Below are 10,892 nucleotides of genomic sequence, written 5' to 3'. Positions count from 1 at the left end.
AAAACATTCGAATTATTAATTAAAAATTTTATAATTTTACCTAAAATATCAAATTAAATTATTTTTCTTTTACATATAAAATTCTTTTTACGAAATAATTTTTATGCGGCTTCAGTTGTTGTTGTAGTGTTTTTTTTTTTTTTAAACGCTGTTGGCAGCGTTTAACTTTAACAAACTTTCTTTAAAGTTCAGCAATCTATTTAATTTGGATTCAGTGACTATTAAAGAAAGGATTTTTTTTTTTTAATTTGAATACAATCATCGTTTGTTAACAACAAGAGGACACGAGTTTTAGTTTTGGTTGCTCGTAAGCTGTTCAACACTTATTTTGTAATTTTAGTAAATCGCCAATGTAAATTAAACATATTTTATGTATTCTACACATGTTGCTATCATAAATAAAATCTGATAATGCCCTTAAATTTTCAATAGATGCATTATATTGAAAGGATATTATATTAAATAAGACCAATAAGTATATCTTGGGCTAGTAAAGCCGAATGAAAATATATGAAAATTATCGTATTCAGAGTCAATTATAAGAGCAACAATTAAAATTCTCACAATGTTGTAAGTAGTAATTAATATTTAATTTATAATAATTATCTCTTAAAAATAAGACGAATATTATATTGTCTAGGAATAAAATTGTTCGTTAGATAAACATTCCCTAATTCATTGATTTAGATATTAATTTCATAAATATTTTGTATAAAAAAAAAAAAAAAAAAAAAAACAACAATTATGCATACGTTTATTTACATACATTTATTTATAAACATTATATACATTATACACATCTGATTTCACGAGTTTATTTATAATTTTAACCCTCAAATGGATTAGAAAATCAATTTTGTTTATATATTTTAATACATAATAGTAATATTATTTTAAATGAAATGTAAATTTCGTATATTAAGAACAATAATTTATTTGATTTAACTCATCGAACAAAAATTTTATCATTCCTAAATCCAATAAACTTTGCCGATTTACTGACAAAACCTGAATTATTCCTCCAGATAAATTATATGTCTTATAATAAAGTTTATGCATAGTTAATACAGTAAATAATATATTAATAAAATTTAAAAATTTTATTTTAATACATTTTGTTCGTGTATTTCAATTTAAAAGCTAAATGAATTTTTTTACGATTTTTCGCGTTAAGATGTTTTTAGACACTCAAATGAAAAAGATGAGAATAAATATGCAATAATAAGATCTCTGGCTTGATAATACCTTCGATAAACTCCTATATTAACTTTTTGATGAGTGTAAAATTTACGTACACTCGTGCTCGGAAAGTCTGGCCACGAAAACACACACGGATACATGTACGCAATGCAAAGTAAATAACCTTTCGCATAGAGAGTTACTTTGCTTAATAAAAATGTTGCACAACATTGTATCCCGCATGAAAATTATAATTTTTATTTAGAAATCAGCGAAATATCGAGATTTACTAAAATAATTAATAAATGTACGATCATTTATTAAAAAACTCCTTGCTAATATTAAGGCTCGCGATCACGATTTTTATTGTAAAATTACAAATATTGATAATAAGCGCTGATATTGTAGTATATAAAAAACAGCGTCAAATAATAACTATTTGTTTATTCGTGAAATTTCATCATTTGCTATGTATTGTAAATATGAAAAAGTATTGAAATATGAAAGATCGTTTAATTTAGAATTAATAATTTTCACTTCTATGCTACCATTACTATCTGAAGTACTTTAATAAGATCAAGAATTACTGACTAATAATAATTTCGATGTACCGGGCATTACCAATTTGTAATGGGCGGAGCGCGACACATAATTAATTATCACATCGAGAAGATGAATCATTTGATGTCTGTCCATTTTCAAGAAGAGATATTTTAATATAAAATCTCCCGGATAATCACAATAAATTTTACACGCAAAGTATTGAAAATAATTCAGTTGCTACTGATTAGAATTTATGTTTCTAGGCAAATTGGCAAATAGCATTACGCACCTGTGCGCTTGTTATTATTGAACATAATACAAGATCGCTGATTGCTCGGGTAAAGCTAACTCACGCACCTTAACTCTGCTTAGTATCTTGGAAAATGCAACTGGTAAATGGTTTGATACGACACGACAAAGCTATGCGCACAAAAGAGCTCCGAATGTAAATAAAAGACATGGAATTATAATTTCGCATTTGTATTCGTTAGGCAATTGCGCTCGCATGCGAAGCTACTAGGAGGAGCTCACCACGTGACTTTTGCGCTACACGCGATCGAAGGAGCGAAAAATGAATTCAACTGCTGATACGCGACATCTAGGCAATTTGTAAGTATTAAGGAAGGATTTTCAGGAATTCGGAGCTATTTGTGTCCAAGCTTCATTTCGTTAAAGTGATCTTCAATTACGAGTTCGTAAGAATTACCCAAGCCATTCGAGGAGCGTTGAATATCCCCCCCCCCCTCCCCCGAACCTCCACCTCCCTCTCCTTTTCCTTTTCTCATTAATAAAGTGATCAGATACATTTTTATGGGCTATTTTATGTATTATTGCAACACTTTCTTCAAAATCTTCTCTAATAATAATATCTCATGTCCGCCTTGTAATGTTCATTTCACACGAATTAATGATTTTTTTTTGTAAACAATTTCTTTTGACATCTTTACCTCTTCAATTTCGTTTTATTTTATTTTTTATATTTATTTTTATTTTTTTATGGTTTTTTTTTTTTATTTTTTTTTTTAAGTAAGTCAACATATTATAATGATTCTGTATAAAAGTGAGAATTTGAGTATGAGAAGAAAGGAGAAGAAATACGTTTTCTCTCGCTGAGCTTGACTGATGTCTATATCGGCATAATTTACTGTCGTGATTCTTCGTATCTAGGTTTGGGAACGACCTAGGTTACGCTTTTCGTACCCAAGGAAATTATTATTGAAATTCATCACTTTTTTTTCTAAGATTCCCACATTTTTCAAGTGAATTTGCCGATGCATATTCGTTTCTTTTTACTTAATATTTATCTGTTTATAATAAGCTTTGAAATAATATATGTACGTACACGAAAAATTTTTGTCAGCTTTCTAATTTCACGTATACACACAGTCGCGGGCACAAAAAAAAAAAAAAAAAACAAATAAACACATACGCGTGCGTAAGCGGGTGTGTGCTAATGTGTGCTAGTGTGTGTGTGTGTGTGTGTGTGTGTGCGCGTGTGCGTGCGCGCGCGTGGATGTGTAATGTAAAAGGCTGAAAAATTGTTGCTGATTTCTCATTAAATTAGTGGATTTGCTATTAATAATAAGGCTTAGGCTCGGCTCAGTTCCTATTGATAATAATGTAAAATTTTAAAACGTATTTTGAAAATTTTGTAGACTTATCACACCAAATACATAATCTACACATGTATTTAAATGTATAACACAATATAATTGCTTTTAATTTCTTCATAAAGTAACGCAAACATTATAATTGAATAGAAGGCAGAGTGATATTAAAATTTAAATTTACGGTACTGCATTGTGAGTCAGAGCTTCCTTCAGAGGCGTTAATTAAAGTGTTTTTTTTTTTTTAACGAGACAGTTAAATCGACATTGTCGAGTACAACATGTTCGTATATATATTCATGGTATACAATGCACATAACGAAAATTTTGCTGTATCGGAAGAAAACCGTGAAAATTTACCGCCAATATAAATCTCATAGCAACTCGTAATGTTTCGAATAAATATTACATAAAGAATTAATTAGAATATAATGAGTTACAAAGAAATTAAAAAATTTGAAACTTCCAATAGTTGATATATTTATAACTAAAAGCTTATGTTACGAAAATTCATGCAGGAATATGTTAATACGTCATTAAAATAATAACCGATACATAACAATTAAAAATATTAATTTGTCATAAGCCTAAATACGGACGCTCCTGGAAGACAATTTAAAAACTAATTGTCGCAATAAGCTCGTAACTATGGCGCAGGAGGGAACGAGTGATACTTTAAAAATAATATTATTAATAATAATTACTAATTTGAATACCGTACTGTTTCATAATGATACAAGATGTAATGTTCATAAGCTTAGATTATTAATATGTATGCGTACGACAAGTGAATTACGAGTCAGTGGATTTTATATTTTACACTATTCAATGCATATTGTATTTATATGATTATTCGAGATTAAAGTTTGGGAAATTTAAAGTAATTTTAATTATCATAATAAAACAATTCCTTTATAAACATTTAATGCAATAATTTTTACTGCAAACTATCGATTTCGCATTAATTTTCGTTTAGTCCTATTTATTATTCGTTTGGTGATTTAAGTGATTTTTATAAATCTTATTTCGTCGATTTTATTTGATATTTAACGAAGGATTCAGTATTCTTTATATGTTAATGGCTGATTAAATGTTGTAGGATTCTATCAAATTAATTTCACGTAGAAATAAATATTGCGATGCAATGGTCCTGTAAATCTACTTGTTGCTCCCACCATGTATTATGCGCATGAGAATTTGAACTTTCATTTTTTATGTTTGCATCAATTAATGGCAATGCATTTGATAATAATGTATATGATTCTAACGATTAATTCATTTATTAATAAAAGCCATTAAGATAAAGAAGGGATGGGTACTATAGCGGTATTCGGAAAATCACAAGGACCTATAATTCAGCTTTATATATACCTTATAATATAGTGTTTATATTTATAATAAATTTGTATCGATGCAAATACCGCTAAATAATCGACTTAGTTAATTGTTCCTAAAGCTGAAATAACGATAGTGTTATAAATAAATACGTGAAAGTTCGATTTATTTTAATGAATAAGGATCGAAGAAGCATTAGCACAAATTAGAGCTGGTACAATGGAAATTTATCTCTTTTTAGTGTAATCGTTAAGATAATCGACTCTGCGCCGGGCAGAAATGTTCCGGCTAGTGGAGGGGAAGGGGTGGTGATGTATTAATCGTTAAAGAATAAAGGATAAAGGAACAAATTAATTAAAGGATCTGGTCTCGTAATAACGGTGGTTTTGTATGTGCGTTGAATCGGGGAGCAAATAGTCAGTGGATGTAAACATTGGGCGATGCTCGTTAACCAACGGGGCCTTATTTGTCAAAGTTCCTGCGCGACGAGGAGTGGCAGAAAGTGGCGATCATTGAAGCCTATGGTCAGGGAGAGGGGCTGTGTATGGAGGGGGGGGGGTGTGGTTCCGAAGATTCGGTCGTAAGGACGGCAAAGAGGCTCGGTAATGGGTCGGTAGGTCATACATTCGCGGCCCTGATTTTTTTCACGAAGGTAGCGGTGGTGATAGTGGCGGCGACGGTGGCGGTGGCGGTGCCGAGGTGCCAGTGGCGGAGATAGCGGTACCCGGAAAACAGAAACGGCTCTGAAAAAACGCTTCATCCCCGGGACGACTGGGGGTGTTAGAGTATGGTGTCCCCCACCCCTGAGCCCATTGGCACCCCTAAAGCGGCGGCGCACCGGGCCTCCGAGGCGGCGCTAGACGGCTGCGGGCGAACGGACCGCCGAACGCGTAGCACCGGGCCTTTTTCCTACGCGCGGGCATCATCCAGTCCCTCGGCGCGGCCGCGCGCACACACCAACACTAGCGTGTGGAGGCGAGCGGGCGATGCGCGCGCAGCTTGCCAGGGGACTACTTTCAGCGCGTTAAAGCGAACAATAGAGCGACAGACGTGCTCCGGACGCGGTCTGGCTGCTCTCTTGTGTGTACACACGGGCGCCGAGCGAACACCCATTAACTTACCCCTCGGCTCCGCTCCTCCAGAGCCCCGGGCGACGAAGCCCCAGTCGCGCTCGTCTCGACAGGCCCGGATCTGGCTCTTCTGGTGTCTCGTCTGGTGTCTCGTCTCGTGTCTCGTCTCGTGTCTCGTCTCGTGTCTCACCTCGAATCCGCGAGTGGCAACCGAGAGCTCGCCCTGACAATCGCCCCGGTGCTCCGGTTCATGATTCGCCGCGTGTGCTTGTACGTGCCGAGCGAGAGGAAGACACGCGGTCCCAGGACGGCGGCGCCCCAGCGACGCGCACCACCGAGCGGCGTGATGTGCGCGGTCAAGTGACGTCGAGCCGGTCTCAGTGACAACCCAACCCCCGTCCTTCCCCTCTCCACCCTTAACCGCCCACGTCATCCCCAGCCCCACAACCACCCTCTGAAGAGAGTGAGAACCCGTCCCGCTCGCCACCGCTCACGCGGCGGCTGCCCAGCCGATTCCCGACTTCAGGCTCCGCTCCCTAGGTGCTCCCGAGGTGCTCCCGGGTGGTCCCCGGTCTCCCCCGATAACCCACTTGTGAGCGCGCGACGAGGAGGCCCGTGGTGCGCGCGACTGGTGCCTCCCGATGAAGTGTGTGCCGGCGCCGCGGTAGAGGAAGGAAGGAAGGAAGGAAGGAAGGAAGGAAGGAAGGAAGGAAGGAAGGAAGGAAGGAAGGAAGGAAGGAAGGAAGGAAGGAAGGAAGGAAGGAAGGAAGGAAGGAAGGAAGGAAGGAAGGAAGGAAGGAAGGAAGGAAGGAAGGAAGGAAGGAAGGAAGGAAGGAAGGAAGGAAGGAAGGAAGGAAGGAAGGAAGGAAGGAAGGAAGGAAGGAAGGAAGGAAGGAAGGAAGGAAGGAAGGAAGGAAGGAAGGAAGGAAGGAAGGAAGGACGATAGGGAGGAAGAAGAGGAGGCAGGGAGGAAGAAAGGAAGCCCCCGTCCAAGGTCTCTCCAGATGCCGCCGCCGCAGCAGCATCAGCAGCAGCAGCAGCGGCGCCCGGGACGGAGGCTCCCCAGGGGGCAGCGGCTCCTCCTGGTCGCGGCCGTCCTCCTCGGCCTCCTGCCAACTGCCTACGGTGAGTCCCCGGTCCAGTCGCATCAACACTGGCCACCCCGGCGACCCTCGTGTTTTTGTTTTGCTGCCGCCGAGGGGGCGGGGGGGCGTGCAGAAGTGTGCGAGGGTGGGTGTCTGTGTGTGTGTGTGTGTTTGGGTGGTAAAGCGTGATAGAGAGAGAGAGAGAGAGAGAGAGAGAGAGAGAGAGAGAGATAGAGCGAGAGAGGGGTGGGGGGGGTGGTGGATATTGGTCGGTTGGCTGGTTGCGTTGGTTGGTCGGTAGGTGGGTGGGGTAGGTGGGTGGTGTTGAGTCGCGTCCGCTGGAGAAAGTGCATCGGTATTCCGCGGCGCGTCGAACGTCGCCACGCTCGCAGCTGCTCCGGCCGTTACTAACCTTGGCGAAAATGTCGACCGGCTGGCCCCGCGTTTCAGTCGTGGGGCCCTGGTGGGAAACGATAACGCTCGCCTGTTCTCGATGATTACCGCGAGGGGTTGAGTGTCTTATCCCTTATATCCCTTGTACGGGGCCTCCTAGACTTCGACGTACGGTCCTTTGGCCTAGTGCCACAAGTCGGAATTTCGCGTCGTAACTTTTCTGCAACGTCCGTTAGGGCCTCGATCACGTTAGGGCCCATCGTTTCTCTCGATTTCGTGCTGTGATTGTCGCGACGACCTGGGCACGGACCATCCTCCAGCGCCGATTCTGTTTATTCAGGCCCTAATAATTTGCATTATGTGTTTGTTGAGGATTAATTGGAAGGGGGGGGGAGCAGAATTGGCAACAATCGCGTCCCAAATTGGCCAATAGTCTCTCCTTGTTTATAGTTTGCCACTCTCAGCCAACCATCGGCCCTTACGATGCGTTTTAATTGGTAATGTATTGGCTATGCAATTCATTGCTTATTCATTCGGATGTCGTAGAGTTTGCGCTGCGAGTATGCGATGGCCAAGGTCGCGCTTCTCTGCCCCTCTTGTCCTCAACACGAAAATAACGATTTTTTCATCTCGGCCTCTAGGGCAGCGGACAACAGAAAAACTCATAGCAAATGAGGAATTGAAAGACAAGCAATGGCCTGCGTTCTTCAAACTTTTTGCCCAAGGCAAATATATCGATGCGCGCCTCTTCCCCACTCCCTCCCGCCCCGTTCCCCTAACTCTCCTACCTACGGTCTAAGATAGTCAGCTCGCTTGTTCGGCATTGAATAATCAACGTGACTCCCGCCTCCACGTGTCGAGGTGATCGAGCCTGCGTTTACACGTCCATACAAATTATTATCTATGGGCGTTGATATTAGCACGCGGGTAACATTTACAAGCTATCCAGACTCATCGCGATACAATATATCAAAAATAATTATATTTTTTTCATTGCCATGTCGATTTTACACGAGGAAACGTATCTCGAGCATTGGAATCGAATCGAACAATTAAAAAGGAAAGAAAAAAGAGAATGAAAAAGAAAGAAAAATAAAGAAAGAAAGAAGAAGGAGACAAATTTTAAGTTGAAAATAAGTGGAAAAAAAGATGGAAAAGAGAAAGAGAAAGATGAAAAAAAAAAAAAAAAAAAATAGTAAGGGAGAAGGGAAAGCGGCGGATAGAGACGGGAATGGAGGAATAAAGGAGCGAGCAAATTTCACCTTACAAGTTAAAAAAAAGGGAAAAAAAAAGTGGAAAAGAGAAAGAGAAAGATAAAAAAAAAAAAAAAAAAAAATAGTAAGGGAGAAGGGAAAGCGGCGGATAGAGACGGGAATGGAGGAATAAAGGAGCGAGCAAATTTCACCTTACACGTACCACATTTATGTACTTTTATATTCGAGTTTATGACTAGGTCACTCGATTCATTTCAATCACAGTAAAGATTGCAATTAATTTTATGTGCATGCTAGGGAAAAAATTGGCACTCCATTATTGCTTTTCTTCTTTGAATTTTAATGGAAATTTCAAGAGGACGAAGATTATCGAGGATCAGGCGCCACGACGAGTGCGACAATGTCGAAAACTCGCTGAGATAACTAAGAATCATCAAGTTCAAGTTCGATGCTCAATTCGCCAAGTTTTTCTATTCTCGTGCCTTTTAATTTTAGAAGCCGAATTTTATTTTTACATTACAAGACTATCGCCAATCTCGGAATTACGAAATTTTCCCCCGGGCCAAATGGCCGATTCGCTCTGCAATTAACGCCTCCTGCATATACGCCCGTCCCCATCGCTATTTCCACCTTTACCTGCTACTCGAACATTTCGATCGGTCAATTGGATTTGCGGTGCTACATTAATTCATCGATTCACAAAGCCGACGAAATATCCCGGCCCTCGAGTTCCTACGATCCCGGTCTCTCTCGTCTTTCCGCCCCCGGCCCCGCCCGCCCCTCTATACCAAATAGCTCGTTCGCGAGCTACGCGCCCGTCGAGTAATTTAACGGAAAAGCGGGCCTTGGGTCCACGAAACGGTGCCCGCTTCGTTCGTTATTACTATTAGTCACTTGTGCGCAGTTTCAGAATTCATAAATTCAAGCGAGCGATCTTTCCACTTTGCCCACTTGACAAAGGATGCCGCGCCGCGTTTATGTGTCCTAAGAATTATAGCGGACCCGCGCGTCCCCACGTACGTCATCGTCCTCCTCCTCCTCCTCGTACAAAAAGTACCAAGTGTAATAGCGCGCAAGGGCGCGGGGAAAACATATTAAAATGCCGATTAAAGGATTCCTTCGCCACGACAGAGATAATCTAAGATCTCATCGGCGACCGCGCGACCTCGATTGTCCCTCTGCCTTTTGCTGCAGCCGCAGGGCAAGGGCCGAATAATCGAATCGATCCTTTTAACCGTTCAATTCCCTCTCTATATAAGAGCTGATAAACCCATCTCGACAACCACATTCCCTCGTTCCTGCGTATCATCGGACGACCCGTCCGCCTACGGGGATGGACCAGACTTCTCGGATCCCGGAGGATGTTGGCCGAGGCTCGGCCATACGACCGCCATGTACCGGAAGGACGCGGAAGGGCCGCACGCGCGAGCAACCGCGTTAGGGCGTAAGGCCGTGGTCCAGAGGCACGATCGACCATCTCTCGGCTGGTCCCGTAGGCTCGCTTCTTTCCTTCTTGCCAGCTGCCTCTCCCCTCTCTCCGCCGTCTCTAGCTCGCTTCGAATTCGGTGGTGGTGACGCTCGCGTTTGCGTTGGCGGAGCTGAGGAGGGGGTGTAGGAGGACACGCGCACGCCGCTTTCGCAAGCGTGGAGTGGAGCCTGTAATACTTGAGGGCACGAGCTCGTGCAAGGATGCATCCCTGCCGGGTGGACGGCGCACCAGTGGGACATCTATTTTCGTACTTCCAGCAGCTCGAAAAATGTATTGGGATTATCGGCTGCTCGAAGACGCACAGCCCGCGCTCGCGGAATTCTCACGGTCGTTGATCGGCGCGGTGGTTGGGGTAAGGACGCGCGAGCCACGGTAACCCCTACGAGCCTCGTCGATCATCGTGGCCCTCGAACGGCGGGAAGGGGCCGCCGAGTCTCCATCGGCAGCCTCGGCTCTTCCCTTGGAATTGGCGTAATTACCGCCTCGGGGGCCGCCTCGGGGTCCGCCGCGGCGAGCTCGAAGCACGTGGTGGGCTCAGGCGTTTTGCGCGCAACTCACCAGTGTCCCTCAACCCCATTGAGAAACCCTGCCAGGGACAGGTGGCCTCCCCCCCCCACACACACATCTCCCCTCATCCCTTCGCAACACCCCCCCCCCCCCCCCCCCCCCCTCCCCTTCCGTTCGCCCTTCCCCGACTGCCTTCATCCCTCACCAGCCCCGCTCATTCGCTCCGCCCCGCCCCTCGCCCATTGACAGCTCCGCTTTCCGGGAAGCGGCGGCGCGCCTCTCGGCGCAAGTCTCCGCAAAGCACCGAGGCTTTTTTTCGCCGAGGGTCCCTTTCCTCTACCGTCCATTTTCCTCCCGAGAGGGGTTCCTCGCCCTCCCTCGGTACACCGACGTCCAGGTGACGATGGCATGGGGTTTGGTGCAGCAATGAGCGAGGGAGAGTGGGATGGTGGGAGGGGGGGGGGGCGGGG

At 43.2% G+C, this 10,892-nt stretch overlaps 1 protein-coding gene across 1 annotated transcript in view; it reads left to right on the top strand.

The window, feature by feature from the left end:
* The first annotated feature begins 6,658 nt into the window (after positions 1–6,658).
* The window catches only part of N (neurogenic locus Notch protein), a 370,307-nt gene continuing 366,073 nt past the window's right edge, over positions 6,659–10,892 (top strand). Inside the window, exon 1 of the mRNA XM_011502136.1 lies at positions 6,659–6,859. Coding sequence (XP_011500438.1) covers positions 6,739–6,859 — 121 coding nt within the window. The 5' untranslated portion in view covers positions 6,659–6,738. The remainder of the gene's footprint in view (positions 6,860–10,892) is intronic.

This window comes from Ceratosolen solmsi, unplaced genomic scaffold (assembly GCF_000503995.2).
Source record: "Ceratosolen solmsi marchali unplaced genomic scaffold, CerSol_1.0 scaffold43, whole genome shotgun sequence".
Lineage (NCBI taxonomy): Eukaryota > Metazoa > Arthropoda > Insecta > Hymenoptera > Agaonidae > Ceratosolen > Ceratosolen solmsi.
The sequence above is the reverse complement of the archived record's forward strand: the minus strand, read 5'-3'. Positions and strand labels throughout refer to the sequence as shown.